General features: G+C 35.2%; 1 protein-coding gene across 2 annotated transcripts; it reads left to right on the forward strand.

The window, feature by feature from the left end:
- The first annotated feature begins 685 nt into the window (after positions 1-685).
- LOC143223737 (uncharacterized) lies at positions 686-18,464 on the forward strand. 2 transcript variants are annotated; one of them, XM_076452105.1, is made up of 2 exons: positions 686-1,095; positions 15,487-18,464. In XM_076452105.1, exons 1-2 carry the CDS (start codon positions 1,017-1,019, stop codon positions 17,205-17,207), a joined length of 1,800 nt encoding a protein of 599 aa, XP_076308220.1. In that variant the 5' UTR covers positions 686-1,016; the 3' UTR covers positions 17,208-18,464. The 2 variants fall into 2 exon arrangements, with proteins under 2 accessions (XP_076308220.1, XP_076308221.1); XM_076452106.1 differs by lacking the exon at positions 686-1,095 and adding an exon at positions 11,603-11,895.
- Positions 18,465-18,551: the final 87 nt, after the last annotated feature.

Below are 18,551 nucleotides of genomic sequence, written 5' to 3' on the forward strand. Positions count from 1 at the left end.
TTACTGTTGTCAGATACAAGGATACACTGTATGGATTTTGTATAGCACCGTGCTACTGTTGTCTGATACGAGTTTTAAATGTTTGACCAAATAGTTTTGTATTTTCGCCGAATAACAATGAAAACAAGCATTTCCAGATGTCACATGCTTCAGTGAATATCTGTTTTTGTGTCTGCGATCAGATGGTTGTATTATAATAATTTTACTATGGATAGAAACGTAGTAGCTAAGAGTATAAACTTTTCACATGCTGTTTTCATGTTCTAGCCTGTTCACTGCTTCAACACAAGACATTCTATTTCGGGTTCGATATGAAGGCACTCACGAAGCTACGTACACGTTTACTAAACACCATTGTCTTCTATCGATTTGTTTTCATAAACAATTTTCCTATCCCGATTTTAATGTAAACAAATACAAGTTAGGACGAAAATAAAAATATGGATGAAACATTTATACGATTTGTGGAACAGTTAATTAATTATTGGAACTTTGCGTGTTTGTGAAAACAGAAACAAATGTGTTCACACCAGTGACCGGCCGTCAGGCTTAGTGACACACTTAACCACATAAAGAGAGCACCGCGCTAGAAGACAAAATCCAAAAAGATCACCACTGCTGAGTAAACTCGCCAGCTGCTGGTAAACGTTTACAGCACACCGAAACGCTCGTTTCATTGACATAAGACTAACCGTAATGATCGTCTTTCGAGTGTGTTTATAGTTCAGTGTCCCGTGTCTCGTGCATCGACATTCCAGTAACGTTTTGACCAGTTTTCTTTAAAAACTTCGTCGAGAAAAATCCACTAGGTGGCGCATCTTAGAACCTTTAACCATTTATTCTAGGCTATTGACGAGTTAAGAGAAGATCAGATGCAATTGTTTTAAGAGGGTGGAAGACGATGAATGTTATTGAAACATCGTCTTGACATCAAAATAAAGTCGAGATTAGTTAAGGTGAATAGAAACTCGTGCCTGTTTTACTGCTCATGAACAGTAACAAAAACGTAGCCAAAAATGTACCATCTTGTAATTTGTTTCCTGCTGTGTGAATCTTTTATTGTACAAACGATCAGTTTTCCCGCTGCGGCTATGCGTAAGTATTCCCGCTTTAAATATACCTTTTTATACTAAAAATACGTAGTTAGACAGATTCTCAAATGAAGGTTTTACAACATTTATATATTACAACTTACCAAAGTTTCAAGAAAACAACTTATGAAATGTTTTCAGTTTCTTATCGTATATACTTCAGGTAAGATAGGATATAATCATAAACGTTCAGGTAAATGTTATTATTATATGCAGGCTATAAATCTAGTCGTTTTATTATTTCGTTTAAGTATATTGTAGAGTTACAAACATTCAGGTACATATTAGTATGTGTGGGACTATAAACCCATACGTTTAGATACATGCAATAAGTGGGTGTGGAGCTATAAACCTAGACATTTTTGTCGTATTTTATTAGGATGTACAGAACTATAAAACCAGACAATTTTGTTGTGTTTTATTAGTATGTGTACAGCTATAAACATATACAATTTTGTTGTGTTTTATTAGTATGTGTACAGCTATAAAACTAGACAGTTTTGTTGTGTTATATTAGTATGTGTACAGCTATGAATCTAGACATTTTAGTTGTGTTTAATTAGTATCTACAGAGTTATAAGCCTTCTCGTTTCATTATTGTATTTAGCAATGTTTAGGTCCATGAACATATACACATTTATTGTATTTGTTTTAATAAGCATTTGCCTCGAGGTTTACCTTGAATCAGGTGTTACTTTGGTCGCAAACCAATATTCGATTCCAAACTTGATAACAAATGGCATAAATCAGATGTAAACTTTTTAGTTTCTTTCTTTTCCGCTTTCCTGACTCGCAATCTGTAGGACGCCGGGTTCGAATCTCCGTCACACCAAATATGCTCGCCCTTTCAGCCGTGAGAGCGTCATAATGTTACAGTCAATCCCACTATTCGTTGGTAAAAGAGTAGTCCCAGAGCTGGCAGTGGGTGGTGATGACTAGCTACTTCCCCTTTAGTCTTGCACTGCTAAATTAGGAACGAACGGATAACGCTTCTGTAGCTTTGCGCGAAATTCAGAAACAAACACCTACATTCCTCTGGTATATAAACAAACATCTACATTCCTCTGATATATAAACAAACACCTACATCCCTCTGGTATATAAACAAACACCTACATTCCTCTGATATATAAACAAACACCTACATCCCTCTGGTATATAAACAAACACCTACATCCCTCTGGTATATAAACAAACACCTACATCCCTCTGGTATATAAACAAACACCTACATCCCTCTGATATATAAACAAACACCTACATCCCTCTGGTATATAAACAAACACCTACATCCCTCTGGTATATAAACAAACACCTACATTCCTCTGGTATATACTCTTTATCTGTTCACCAGCTATCTTTCAGTCTATTTGTTTCTTTCAGTTTTTATACGCTTGTCTTCCAACCCATCTGCTATGTTGTTGTTTTTTCACTTTCCTTATGTGTATATATTTACAAATCCTTCTGACTTTTTCATAATATATAATATTCTCTGTTTATTATATTACGTTTTTTATATAGCTATATTTTTTACGTTCGTGTTGTGTTAACATTTGTGAAGAATCACACATACTGTAACCCTTGTTATTTAATAGTTGTAGATGTTTGTTCATTTTGAATTTTTGAATTTCGCACAAAGCTACACGAGGGCTATCTGCGCTAGCCGTTCCTAAATTAGCAGTGTAAGACTAGAGGGAAGGCAGCTAGTCATTACCACCCACCGCCAATTCTTGGGCTACTCTTTTACCAACAAATAGTGGGATTGACTGTCACATTATAACGCCGCCGCGGCTGAAAAGGCGAGCATGTTTGGTGCGACGGGGATGCGAACTTGCGACCCTCAGATTACGAGTTGCGCACCTTAACCCATCTGGCCATGCCGGGCTAATAGTTGTAGAAAGGAAGGTACATGTATCATTTAAAGTTAAAATTGTTAGGCCTATCATCAAACGAGTGCAAAGCAAAAACCTTTAAAAGGTTTTTTTTAATAATTGATTCTAGGGATGAAAATCGTCATTAAAGGCAAAAAGAGAGGGTAAAAAGTATCATTGTCTCTGTCAAAAGAAATTTTATGTGTGAACATGTAAATATTCGGAAAACATGTATCGAGAAGCTTCGTTGAATATATTACTTGGATTCCCTTTTAGAGTGATTTCACAAGATACATTGTTGGCTAAACTGTTAAACTTAAGAATCAAATTTAAGGAAAGATCATGAGTCGTGCACAGAAACGACGGTTTTCTCAGATGTTCTGAAACACATTACTCGCTATTTAGGTCAATAGCACGCCGGTTACGTCACTATTTTTGAAAGTAGAAAGAGTTGATACGGAGATCGTGTTGTTATTAAACACTAGCCAAATAAACAGTGTTGTATATAAATAGTGTTATCAATTCCGAGCTATGACGTTGACCTTTGTGAATAAACATAGGTAACAGGATGAACAGAGCGATAGTTTGTAAGAAAATTTGGTGCACTACAAATCTATTGTTTGTATGTTGAATAGCACGTGTACTGAAGCTTATTTTAATAGCACAATGACTAAATTACTATAAATATTTTTTGCTTGTGGTGAGAACACGATTAGAGCATTCGCTGTCACCTATTTCTGAGTCTCCTTCTCTGCTAGCAAGTTATTTGTAGATTGATTAATAAATAAGCTGCTACAATGGCTGTCATCTTAATCACGAACCCCTTACCCACACGCATACGTCTATAGAATATTCCTTTCATTTGGCGCAAGTTTAAGATAGATCACATGCTTTGTTTGTTTGTTTTGAATTTCGCACAAAGCTACTCGAGGGCTATCTGTGCTAGCCGTCCCTAATTTAGCAGTGTAAGACTAGAGGGAAGGCAGCTACTCATTACCACCCACCGCCAACTCTTGGGCTACTCTTTTACCAACGAATAGTGGGATTGACTGTAACATTATAGCGCCCCCATGGCTGAAAGGGCGAGCATGTTTGGCGCGAAGGGGATGCGAACCCGCGACCCTCAGATTACGAGTCGCACGCCTTAACACGCTTGACCAAAGCGGGCCCAGATCAAGATCACATGCTATGTCTAGTAGCCGTTTGAGCTCATAAATACAAGTATTATATCAGGGTTAATCAATAGCGCAACATATAATAATTTGGAGTTAAGAAGTTTTAAAGAGACATTTTAACTGTTATTTATCCACTAGGCGTATCGTTGTTCATTTGAAAGATAGTTTTCATCTGAGCATCGACGGTGGCGATCTCAGCTTCCACAAGTAAAAAAAATGCGATCAAAAACCGAGTTACGAGTCGACTATCTTTAACCCTGTAATGTAAAGGACTTTAGAAAAACATCATGTCTTAACGAAAAAAAACACTAGAAAAACACTTTTATCTTAAATGCAAGGAGAAAACAATACGGTCTCAGTGGTGTTCCGAGCGCAAACAGCATGATGTATTTAACGAATTGTGCCGACAGTGCAAATTTCTGGTGGTGGTGTAAGAGTGTGGGCCGACTGATTGTGTTTTGGCATAAGGACATGATGAAGGTGATTCAGTTTATGATGGCAAATATCCCTGTTAAATTATAAACATAGTTAGATCTGGGATATGATTAGGTGAGTATATGATCCATTCAGTATTCTGGAAAAAATATAGATAGGAAGGTCAAAGTTCAAATATGCTGAAGTGCGTAGTTACAAACAGGGTGGATGGAAATATGGATTTCATCATAAAGCACAAGGAAGAGCCTGGCATAGCCTGGTGGTTAAGGTGCTCAACTTGCATTCAGAGAGTCATGGGTTCGAATCGCATCCCCAATCATGTTCACCCCTTAAGACGTGGGGGCGTTATAATGTGATGCCAATTCCATTATTTCTTAGTAAAGAGTAACAGCAGAGTTGGCAGTAGGTGGCGTTTACTAGTTGCCTTCTCTATAGTCTATCACTTTAAAATTAGGGACAACTAACGCAGGTAGCTCTCAGGTAGCTTTGTGTGAAATTCAACAAACACAATGAAAGTAGGGGAGTGTGTGTGTGTGTGTTTCTCATAGCAAAGCCACATCGGACCATCTACTGAGCCCACCGAGGGGAATCTAACCCCTGATTCTAGCGTTGTAAATCCGTATACTTACCGCTGTACCGATAAAAAATTAAAAATAAGGGAGGAGTTGTCACCATGGTAGACTGTAATCAATAAAACAATGAAAATAAGGTGGAAAGGTAGTTACCATGGTAAACTTTAATCAATAGAACAGTATAAAATTGTGGAGGAAACTGGTCACCGTGGTAATATTTTAATCTATCGGACAGAGAAAGTAAAGGGTAAAAATGGTCACCATGGTACATTTTAACCTATAGAAGAGGGAAATCAGAGGTAAAAGTGGATGGACTCTGCGATTGCCTGTAGCAAAAAATTACAATTTATTTTGGCATAGTATGAAGTAGGACATAATTTCATTGTAGTTCCAATGAAAAAATATATTTCTGTACTGTATTAAAATAACGAACTGATTCTAATCTAAGGTGATTACAGTTTGTACACATCAATAATATTTTAGTGTTAAGATTAAACACATTATTTCCCATAACCTCTTAAAAACTCAAGTTTTATCTTTATAAGTAACTAACATATGTCTGAGTCATTTGAAAGTATCTCACGATGGCTCGATGGCAAACTTTAGAGATTATAACCCTAAGTTTTGGAGTTCGATGTTCGCGGTGGACACACCACAAATAGTTCAATGGCCATAACAAGAAACAGACAAATCATTTGAAAGTAGGAAACACGGAGAAATGTGTTTTGGCAAGTGTTTAACTTCAATGATGTGTTATATTGTTCTTACTTCTTTAATTTGGCAAGACTGTTATTCGTGTTATAAAAAATCCTGCCACGTTCTGTGACTTCACACTCTAGTTCCTTGCTTACGGAAAAACACGTACATCCTGATTACAAGCAACCATTTTACGCTTTAAAAGTTTATTTTATTAATAATGTGTTTAAACGAGATTCAGATACTAAAGATAATTTGTTTACTTTTTGTTAGTTTTTTATTATTATTAAGCACAAAACCGAACAATGGGCTACTGGTGATATGCCCAGCACGGTTATCGGAATCCGATTTGTAGAGTTATAAGGGCCTGGCATGGCCTAGCGCGTTAAGGCGTGCGCTTCGTAATCTGAGGGTCGCGGGTTCGCGCCCGAGTCGCGCCAAACATGCTCGCCCTCCCAGCCGTGGGGGCGTTATAATGTGACGGTCAATCCCACTATTCGTTGGTAGAAAAGTAGCCCAAGAGTTGGCGGTGGGTGGTGATGACTAGCTACCTTCCCTCTAGTCTTACACTGCTAAATTTGGGACGGCTAGCACAGATAGCCCTCGAGTAGCTTTGTGTGAAATTCAAAAACAAACAAACAGAGTTATAAGTCAACAGACCTGTTGCTGAGCAGATGGGGACTGATTTATTTCTAACTAGACATGTCACTTAGTCGTGCATGTGCCTAAAAGGGTTGTGTGATGGGAAACAAAAGCTGTAATTTAAAAGTTTTCACAGTAACCTCAGTGTAAACCTAGATTACCGTCACCCTGAAATTTATAAAATTGACTAAGCGATTTTCCCTTTTCTTTTTTTGCAACGCTTGTAATGAGGTTTTCTTAGGAACAAAACCCATTCTCTTTTTTGCAACGCTTGTGGTGAGGTTTCCTTAGGAACAAAACGTTTCTAAACAACACCCTTTTTATCGTCTCTTAAGACTTTTCGAGAGATATTTCTAAGAGAAAAATAAGAGTATTTGATAAAATATCTTGTCACTTTCCATACAAATTCTCTTAATAATTGTTAGTACACAACTTGACAAAAGGCATTTAGATTGAAAGATACGTTTTCAAAGAAAATAAAAAAAAGGAAGGACGGAAAGTGTGTGACAATGACACAGTCCTGTTTATGTATGGTTCTACATTACAGGACTATAGTTAAAGGGGCTCTTTGAAATATATTTATCTACAATTTGGACAACAGTTAGTGACCGCGCCCATGTCTATTTCAGTGTAACCTTTGTCATACCAGCACTGTACATTCAACTTGAATAATTCCACCCTCTCGAATTCTAATGTCTACAAAATTATATATATATCCGGTATTCGGATGGTTGATGACCTAATTCAACGGAAGACTTGATTTCAATTTCTTTGAACTATTTTGTTGATAAAAAAATATCAAAATATTTCTCAGAAAATTTGGTGGGATGGTTTGTAAACATTAAGTAAATGACTAAATGAAACATTAATGTAGAAAATCATGCCAACAATAAAATGTAATATAACGTATAATGCTTTTAAGAGTAAAATCTAATTATGTGGAATAATAGTTATGTAGAACAGTGAACAGAACAATATATATATATATCATAGGCCATTAGCCAATCACAATCTCACATGATTACAATCCAGCCAATCATTTCACTCGACCATGCATGACTTCTTGGGATACATGTCTTCAAAAGCTTTAGTTTAAATTGAGGTAAAGCATGTTTTCTTACGATGCGCTTTTACTCTTTTTTTACAACTGTTAATTTTATGTTAAAGAAATAATCGATGAAAATTGGGTAGTTATCGTGAGACTGATCACAAACTTCATTCACCCACGATTGTTGAGTTGCGAATGGAAACTAGAACATCACCGGATGCGTATTGTATTTAATACCTGCTTATACTCTGAGACAGAACGACGAATGATTTAACTTGTAACCAGAGACACGAATTCAAATACACAGTTTATTTATCGCAAAAATCAAAGGGGCCCAAAATTTCCTTAAGATTTTAAAGGAAAAACAAGGTAACTTCAGAAGCTCTAATCAAAATTATTTGTGGAAACGGTTACTAAAATGTGTTTATTTTTTTAGCTCGACTCGTCTTTTAGGTATTAGGTTTGATTTTCAAGAATAAGGCAACTTATGCAAAAGATTCAAAATGAACAAGGCACTAATTAGTAAATGAAACTCAAATACATATAAAACACAAAATTATTCAAGAGCAAAGGGTTTATTATTAATAACCTCTTTGCATTACTGTAAACATTTATGAGAAAATAATCTTCCGATGTAGTTACTTTGAAATAGTAAAAAAACACAAATGATTGTTATATATAATAACTATATGTTATATGTTATTACTATGTGTAATAACTAATATATAATAATAACTATATTTTAATAACTAATATATAATAATAACTATGTGTAATAACTAATATATAATAATAACTATATGTAATAACTGATTAGTTAATGTAAGCGATGAATGTATTTCACCTTGCATTTGTTTTAACTCTCCAATTAAACAAAGAAAAACAGTCTTACCTCCCCAAGTAAACAAGAAAAACACAGTCTTACCTCCCCAAGTAAACAAGGAAAACTGTCTTACCTCCCCAAGTAATCAAGGATAAACATAGTCTTAACTCCCCAAGTAAACAAGGAAAAACAGAGTATTACCTCCTCAAGTAAGCAAGAAAAAACACCGTCTCACTTCCCCAAGTAAACAACTAAAAACACAGTCTCACCACCCCAAGTAAGCAAGAAAAAACACCGTCTCACTTCCCCAAGTAAACAACTAAAAACACAGTCTTACCTCCCCAAGTAAACAAGAAAAAACACCGTCTCACTTCCCCAAGTAAACAACTAAAAACACAGTCTCACCACCCCAAGGTAAGCAAGAAAAAAACACCGTCTCACTTCCCCAAGTAAACAACTAAAAACACAGTCTTACCTCCCCAAGTAAACAAGAAAAAACACCGTCTCACTTCCCCAAGTAAACAACTAAAAACACAGTCTCACCACCCCAAGTAAGCAAGAAAAAACACCGTCTCACTTCCCCAAGTAAACAAGTAAAAACACAGTCTTACCTCCCCAAGTAAACAAGAAAAACACCGTCTCACCTCCCCAAGTAAACAAGTAAAAACACAGTCTTACCTCCCCAAGTAAACAAGAAAAAACACAGTCTTATTTCCCCAAGTAAACAAGCAAAAACATAATCTCACTTCCCCAAGTAAACAAGTAAAAACACAGTCTTATTTCCCCAAGTAAACAAGCAAAAACATAATCTCACTTCCCCAAGTAAACAAGTAAAAACACAGTCTTACCTCCCCAAGTAAACAAGTAAAAACATAATCTCACTTCCCCAAGTAAACAAGTAAAAACACAGTCTTACCTCCCCAAGTAAACAAGTAAAAACATAATCTCACTTCCCCAAGTAAACAAGTAAAAACACAGTCTTACCTCCCCAAGTAAACAAGTAAAAACATAATCTCACTTCCCCAAGTAAACAAGTAAAAACACAGTCTCACTTCCCCAAGTAAACAAGTAAAAACACAGTCTTACCACCCCAAGTAAACAAGTAAAAACACAGTCTTATTTCCCCAAGTAAACAAGCAAAAACATAATCTCACTTCCCCAAGTAAACAAGTAAAAACACAGTCTTACCTCCCCAAGTAAACAAGTAAAAACATAATCTCACTTCCCCAAGTAAACAAGTAAAAACACAGTCTTACCTCCCCAAGTAAACAAGTAAAAACACAGTCTTACCTCCCCAAGTAAACAAGTAAAAACACAGTCTTACCTCCCCAAGTAAACAAGTAAAAACACAGTCTCACCTCCCCAAGTAAACAAGTAAAAACACAGTCTTACCTCCCCAAGTAAACAAGTAAAACATAATCTCACTTCCCCAAGTAAACAAGTAAAAACACAGTCTTACCTCCCCAAGTAAACAAGAAAAACACCGTCTCACCTCCCCAAGTAAACAAGTAAAAACACAGTCTCACCTCCCCAAGTAAACAAGTAAAACACAGTCTTACCTCCCCAAGTAAACAAGTAAAACACAGTCTTATTTCCCCAAGTAAACAAGTAAAAACACAATCTCACTTCCCCAAGTAAACAAGTAAAACACAGTCTTACCTCCCCAAGTAAACAAGTAAAACATAATCTCACTTCCCCAAGTAAACAAGTAAAAACACAGTCTTACCTCCCCAAGTAAACAAGTAAAAACATAATCTCACTTCCCCAAGTAAACAAGTAAAAACACAGTCTTACCTCCCCAAGTAAACAAGTAAAAACATAATCTCACTTCCCCAAGTAAACAAGTAAAAACACAGTCTCACCTCCCCAAGTAAACAAGTAAAAACACAGTCTTACCACCCCAAGTAAACAAGTAAAACACAGTCTTATTTCCCCAAGTAAACAAGTAAAAAACATAGTCTCACCTCCCCAAGTAAACAAGTAAAACACAGTCTTACCTCCCCAAGTAAACAAGTAAAAACATAATCTCACCTCCCCAAGTAAACAAGTAAAACACAGTCTTAACTCCCCAAGTAAACAAGTCCCCAAGTAAAAACATACAGTCTCACCTCCCCAAGTAAACAAGTAAAACACAGTCTTACCTCCCCAAGTAAAACAAGTCCCCAAAAACATAATCTCACTTCCCCAAGTAAACAAGTAAAAACACAGTCTTACCTCCCCAAGTAAACAAGAAAAACACCGTCTCACCTCCCCAAGTAAACAAGTAAAAACACAGTCTCACCTCCCCAAGTAAACAAGTAAAACATAATCTCACTTCCCCAAGTAAACAAGTAAAAACACAGTCTTACCTCCCCAAGTAAACAAGTAAAAACACAGTCTCACCTCCCCAAGTAAACAAGTAAAAACACAGTCTTACCTCCCCAAGTAAACAACTAAAAACACAATCTCACTTCCCCAAGTAAACAAGTAAAAACACAGTCTCACCTCCCCAAGTAAACAACTAAAAACACAGTCTCACCTCCCCAAGTAAACAACTAAAAACACAGTCTCACCTCCCCAAGTAAACAAGTAAAAACACAGTCTTACCTCCCCAAGTAAACAAGGAAAAACACAGTCTTATCTTTCAAAGTCAACAAGAATAAACACAGTTATCTTAAAAGTAAACAAAGATAAGCACCGTCTTAATTCTCAAGAAAACAAGTAAAAATAATTTCTTATCAACACAAGTAAACAAGCTTATCTCACTAAGTAAACAAGGATAAACACTGTCTTATCTCCCCAAGTTAACAAAGACAAAAAAGTTTTAACTTCCCAAATAAACAAGTAAGTACAATACTGTTTTAGCTCCCCAAGTAAAACTGTATTCTAATGACGGCTGGTATGGGTATTAACACTTTAATTAAAATTAAGTACTAAACAACGTTTCGACCTTCTCAGGTCATATTCAGGTTAACAGAGAAAGTTTGTAAATAACCGTTGCTGGGTACGTCTTAGGGACAAGAGTGTAAACCAGTACGGGATTGTAGGGGGCGTTGTAGTTAGAAAGGAAAACACTGTTTTATCTCTCTATGTAAACTACTAGAAAAACAGTCTTGTCTCTCCAATTAAAATAGATGAAACACTATTTTATATCTCTGATTTAAGGAGAGTTTTTGAAACTTCTCACCACTGAGTTTCTCACGACCTGTTTTTACTAATATTTAATGAAACTAATTTTCATGTTTAATTTATAATTTTTCTTTTAAAATTCTCTCCAGATGGCTCAGCAGTAAGTATGAGAGCGTTAAATATTTGCATGTTTCGAAAACAAATGTGGGCACAGTAAGAGTAGGCCTTTTTACAGTTTTGCGATTAACAAAAAACGGAAAATATCGTTTAGAAATGAATTTCGCTTTTCAGTTTCAAGGTTTGTCCTGGACATACTTCCGATGTAACTAGTCTTACAGGAACAGCGTTGTTGTAACTGTACAACTCTGGATTAAGTGTTAGCGAACAGAGTTCTTGTGATGTATTCACTTCAAACAGTAACACTAGTTCCTTGAGTACGTATATTGTGACACTTACCACTATTTGTGGATATATAGTATAATGTTGTGACACTTAACACTGTTTGTGGGTGTATAATATATTGTGACACCACTGATTGTGGGTATATAATATAATGTTGTGACCCTTATCACTATTTGTGGGTGTATAATGTTGTGACACTTACCACTGATTATGGGTATATAATATAATGTTGTGACCCTTATCACTATTTGTGGGTGTATAATGTTGTGACACTTACTACTGTTTGTGGGTGTATAATGTTGTGACACTTACCACTGATTATGGGTATATAATATAATGTTGTGACCCTTATCACTATTTGTGGGTGTATAATGTTGTGACACTTACTACTGTTTGGGGGTATATAGTATGATGTTGTGACCCTTACCACTGATTATGGGTATATAATATAATGTTGTGACCCTTATCACTATTTGTGGGTGTATAATGTTGTAACACTTACTACTATTTGGGGGTATATAGTATGATGTTGTGACCCTTATCACTATTTGTGGGTGTATAATGTTGTGACACCACTGATTATGGGTATATAATATAATGTTGTGACCCTTATTACTATTTGTGGGTATATATACATAAATACATTTTATATATATATAAAATGTTTTTGATCATTGTTCGTGGATATACTGTATAATGCTGTGACACTTTCCACTGTTTGTAGGTATATTATATAATGTTGTGACACTTAACATTGTTTATGAGTATATTGTAAAAAGTTGTGACACTTATTACTGTTTGTGGGTATATTGTATAATGTGGCATTTAACACTATTATATAATGTTCTGACACTAATCATTGTTTGTGGGCATATTATATGATGTTTTACCACTTATTGTTTGTGTGTATATTGTGTAATGTTGTGACACGTATCACTATTTGTGTATATATATTATGTTGTGACACTGATCATTGTTTGTGGGTATATTGTATAATATTGTAACACTTAATACTGTTTGTGGGTATACTGTATAATGTTGTAACACTTAATACTGTTTGTGGGTATACTGTATAATGTTGTAACACTTAATACTGTTTGTGGGTATACTGTATAATGTTGTAACACTTAATACTGTTTGTGGGTATATAGTATAATGTTGTGACACTTAACACTGTTTGTGGATATATATTATGTTGTGACACTCATCATTGTTTGTGGGTATATTGTATAATGTTGTAACACTTAATACTGTTTGTGGGTATACTGTATAATGTGACACTTATCACTGTTTGTGGGTACATATATATATATATATTATGTTGTGACACTGATCATTGTTTGTGGGTATATTGTATAGTATTCTAACACTTATCACTGTTTGTGAGTGTACAGTATAATGTTCGACATTCTACCGTTATTTTTTTAGATGTATTTTCTCAGATTTACTGCTATGTTGTTCTATTGTGAGATGCAACTTTCTTCTTGTAATCTATATTTAACTTGGTTTTCATACCATGTTCACTGCCAATAAGATTCAGTTATTTAATATTCAGTAATGTTTTATGTTTGTACCTGATAAGAGATCAACATCAAAACACTAAAACATTTAATAAATGTATTCATTTTCTTTGTAAAATACACAGAAATTTCTATCATTAGTTCGTGGGATTGATTGCCTCATTTATCGTATTTTTACTGAACTGTTTTGAATATATTATTAAGGATACACCAATCAATATTAGGGACTGATATTTGGCGTAGAAATATTAACTTAGAAACGTGTGTTTAACAACCCATTAACCCACATGACCCACCATAATGAGTTATAAAACACTCTGAAGATGTTAATCCAGAACGATGGGTGCCTGGGACTTTCGTCAGGTGGTATTTAAAAGAGTCGTCATGATGAAGAACCTAGGCGTCGTATGTTCTTGAATAAGTGATATTGTAGTTTAATAAATATATGGTGTTATCATTTTTCTGACTTGCCACTGCTATATAAAATAATATATACTATTATTTTGTTTCTATTTTTATATTTAACTCCATAGATTTAAATGTAAAGTGGAAAAATCAAATCACGTTAGACCAGTTTAGGAGTTTGGTAGAGAAAGGTTTTGTAATAATATAAATGTATTCATTAGCAATACAGTAATGATAACTATTAACACGAAACTTCATTCTACTGTGGTAGGGGAAAGAGGAACGGTTCGTTTTGAATTTCCCGCAAAGCAGCACGAGTTCTGCCCGAACTAGCCGTCTCTAGTGTAGCATTGAACAACTAGATGGAAGGTAGCCAGTCATCACCACCCACCGCCAACTCTTGGGCTACTCTATTACAAACGAATAGCGGGATTGACCGTTATATTATAACATATGGGTGAAATGTCATGTTTAATGGAACTGGGATTCGAACTCGCAGATTGCGAGTCGAGCGCCCTAACCACTTTGCCATACCAGACCAATGGTTTAAATTCTTGAGCAGAGTGTTAACCCAATTAGCCAAAGTCCTGGTATCCAGTTCGGGAGGTTCTTTTTCACTTATTGTCATTTTCGATTAAAATAATGTTTCTCAGAAAGTGTACCATTACTAATTCATAATTACATGAATTTCAAATTTTAATAATACAATATTTATTTTTTACCCAAAGTGAGGTAAAATCGCGTTTCAGATTTTATCGTGTTTCATTGAGATAACAAGGCTCACTGATAGCTTTATAATACCCTTACATTCACAGGTTAGTGATGGTAAACAAAAGGAAATAAATTTCGGAAAAATTCTACGTACTGTTATTCACTTCAATAGTTTATATAAATTTGTCATAATTCGCAGTCAAAATAAATCCTTTCACAAAGAAAGCCAAACCACGTAATTATCTTCAAGTAATAAAGTTTGTGAAAGTGCCAGAAATTTAACAAAACAACAATATCCAAGTTCTCGCTTTATTTACATAATTCGGGTTTTAATCCTATAATTTTTTTTGATTTTTAAATATTTTTAAAGCGGAACGTGTTATCCATGAAATTTTGTCCCAGTTTTGTATTTATGCAACAAATCTAATGCACTAATTTAAAGATATTTGGAACTTCAACTATCAGATATTTGACTAGTGTAGAATCGTGTTCGAGACTCGGTCTGGTGATTTCAGTCGTTAAATTAATAGGAATATCGAGAAGATAATATAGTTGTTAGAATCTCGAACTGATTATTAGTTTTCACCATCCTATTTAACTTGCTGTACCTGGAACTTCGTTTGTTACTAAATATCTCATACGTACCGTTATTGATTCTCTTCAGTGCTTTTGATGCTTCTTTGGCATTTTGCCTTTTATGCAGTATTTAATATTTTTTTAGTGTAGTTTATTCGCACCAGTGTTTTGACTTTTAATTTATCTGTGTCCGTGTCAGGTATTTGTAAAATATTCAATGTGTCTGTAACTTTCATTTCTGTATAACTTTACACGACATTTACACAGTGTCACCAGAACTCTCGTGATAACCTTCTGTGTTTAATATTTCAGCTTAACTTTTGCATTTTCAAAGTTTTACAGTACTGAATTCGAGGTTTTAAAATCTTAAACTCTAATAATTAATCACCTACTATTTTCTTTACATTTTAGTGAGAAAGTCCGAGATGGGTGAATACAGCAGTGAGAATAACCATGGTGTTCATCCCATTAACAACCACCTACCTCCACCTATTCCTTGCATTGGGAATTACAAAATGTACCTTCCTTTATTCTTGAAGTCCATCAACCCTGAACCGAATTATGAAAATTCTTCTAATGAATCTGAAGAAATAAGTTTATTAAACTCAACAATAGAAAATCTCGAAGATTTAATAGTCAATAAAAATGAACAAAGAATAAATATTACAAGTTTTCAGCCAGGAGATACTCAGCACCTATCACATCTTTATTCGATTATTCCTAACAGATACAGAAATACTGAGGACTCAGAAATTCCAATGTTTTACGACGTTAATAACGGAATATTAGCTCAAACTAACCATCACAATACAGAAACAATGGAAAACAGTAAAGGAGATGAATCTTCACTGACGAATTTACGTGTTCGTAAACTCAGATTTCCAAAGATAGAAAGTGGCAACAGAGGTAAAAGTTCATCAAAGCAAGCTGTTATATCTTTAAATAGAAAAACAAAAAATAGACCAAGTACCATCAGAAAACGAAGTGGAATAAAATATCCAATAAAAAGTAAAGCAATATATCAGACCATAGAGAACCAAGATGTCTCTACAGACCGTAATGACTCAAGTTTTATTCCAACTATTGCTATTTCAAAACCATCAGAACCTAACTTACGAAACAAGGATTTCAGAACCAAAGAACTGAAACTGCCACCAAAATTTTCAGATGGGCAAACAACAAATGATAATCAAAACTACAGTCTAAAAAAATCACGAAATTCTCATGGTGAATTACCTTACTTTTTGAACACTCGCAGAGGAGTGAGTGGAGTTAGTCTTAACCTAACACCACCATTTACTGCTCCTCAAAAATCGACAAATGAACACAAAACAGTTATTACGAACTATTTCAAAACCAAAGAAATGAAACTGTCACCAAAATTTTCTCAAATTTATGCAGTCTTTCTGCCCATAGAAAAAGAAAAGGTTAATGCCCAGTACAAGGATGATAAACCATCCACCATCCACATGGTCCGAATAAGACGTGCGCTAGCCAAATCAGCCAAGCCTTCAATAAATGAAGCTCCATTTCACATTGACAATAGAAATTCATCAAAACCGGGAAACCGTATAGATCAGTTTTCAGCAATATCCGATAGAAATCCTGATGAAGCAGAAACAAGATTTTATCCTTCTCGTGGTCCTTATGGCCCTCCAGCATTTCCTGATTATCCACCCTTTTTTGGCAGGTTCGATGGTCCTCCTCGACCAACATTTAATAATCAACGTTTTTTTAACAGAGGTTTCCAAGGTAGAGCTTTCTTTCCAGATTTACACAGACCCCAACCTCGTTTCTATCATGGTGCTGAAACAAAAAGGTTCAGATATGGACTTCTTGGAAGCGGCAATTTCGATATCATTCGTGGTGGAATATTTGCTTTTGACGAACCTACTCCGTTTCCTCGACATGGACTACAGGAATTTGGCTTTGGAAATAATAATTTTCCTCCTTTCAATTATGATCCATATTCTAATCACGGTCCCACATTGGGTTTCCAAGGGTTTAATAACTTTCCAAATAGTTTAATTAATGCCCTGTCCGAGGAACGAATCACAAGTGCAAATGGATCTACAAGTTCGACTACTCAACAACTTACAAGAACAACTGACGACCTCATGGCAGAGGACTAAGAGTTGTAATGAGGGTTAAACCAATATTCGATTTCTATTTTACGCTTACAAAAATTAATTGCTTTCATATAAATATTATCTTAAGCCTTCCACTGGCTCTCTAGCAACTCTAAAGGTGTATAACACTGAAAACCTCTTTTCGATACCTTTAATGGGGTCAGCATACATAGCCCGTTGTTTAGCTTCGCACTTTACAAACAAAACACTCTCTCAAAGCCAGGAGATCCTTGATAAAAGATAAACACACGACGACCTAATAATTATTTTAAATCCACATTAAATTGGATTTATCTATAATTATTTACGATTTGCATTGCCTCGTAGCTAAAGTACTCGTTTTACATTTTGCAGGTTTCTAACCCCCTCACTTTCACCCGTGAGGTACGTAAAATTGGGTCAGTTCTATTATTCATTGGTAAAAAGAGTAGCTCAAGAGTAGACAAGATGCGATCCCTCTAGTTTACACTTTAACAATTAGAGATGGGTAGTGCAGATAGCTCCAGAGCAGTTTGGCGTGAAATTCCACAAACGAATCTATAATTCTATTTTCAATAACCGCATGAACTCGCATTTATATGTTACTGCATAACATAAGACATTAGTTTTAATCAAGTTGTTACTCTATTTTTCAGACATGAAGCTATCAGTTGAGGTTACACTTTTCCTTAGTGTGAAGTCACATATATTCTGAAACATGATATTCAATTTCTTCGTTTTTTAATTTTAACTTTCACGCAAAATTACAAGAGGGCGATCTGCACTAGTCGTTCCTATTTTAGCAGCATAAGACTTGAGGGAAGGCAGCTAGTCATCACCAACTCTTACCAACCAACTGTGGGATTGACCGTAAATTAAAACGTACCCAGGCCTTAAAGGGGTGAACATGTTTGGTGTGATGTGAATTCGAACCTGCGACCCGCAGATTACGAGTTTGTGTTCCTTAACCAGCTAGTCATGCCGGGCCGTTATATTAATCAATTTTCATTTTCTATTATTTTCATCAAGTTTTAATATACAAAACGCATGATTTGTGAGCATGCTTAGGGCTTTAAAGAGAAAATTGTAGTCTTGGAAACTTTCAGAATTGTAGACCTCAATATTTTAGGCTTAAAAATCAGTAGAGAAAACAAACAAAATTGGTTTTATTCACCGAGATTTAATGACAATTTCTGATTTTAGGCCTAACTTCCAAAACGAAAAAAAAATGACTATCAAATGATATCTATAAGAGCAAATAATAAAAGAATGTGAAAACCACATCGTATTGGGATATTTTTATACACAGTACACGAGTAAATAATTTCCAGCTTATTATAGTACTTAAGAAGATTGAACTTCTAATCC

This window comes from Tachypleus tridentatus, chromosome 8, assembly GCF_004210375.1.
Source record: "Tachypleus tridentatus isolate NWPU-2018 chromosome 8, ASM421037v1, whole genome shotgun sequence".
NCBI classification, from domain to species: domain Eukaryota; kingdom Metazoa; phylum Arthropoda; class Merostomata; order Xiphosura; family Limulidae; genus Tachypleus; species Tachypleus tridentatus.

What these genes read in the sequence shown, in the direction of transcription:
- LOC143223737 (XM_076452105.1), top strand. Translation starts at nt 1,017, where the DNA reads ATGTACCATCTTGTAATTTGTTTCCTGCTGTGTGAATCTTTTATTGTA. An exon ending in TTTTCCCGCTGCGGCTATGC is followed by an intron (nt 1,096 to 15,486) that starts GTAAGTATTCCC and finishes TTTACATTTTAG; the next exon opens with TGAGAAAGTCCGAGATGGGT.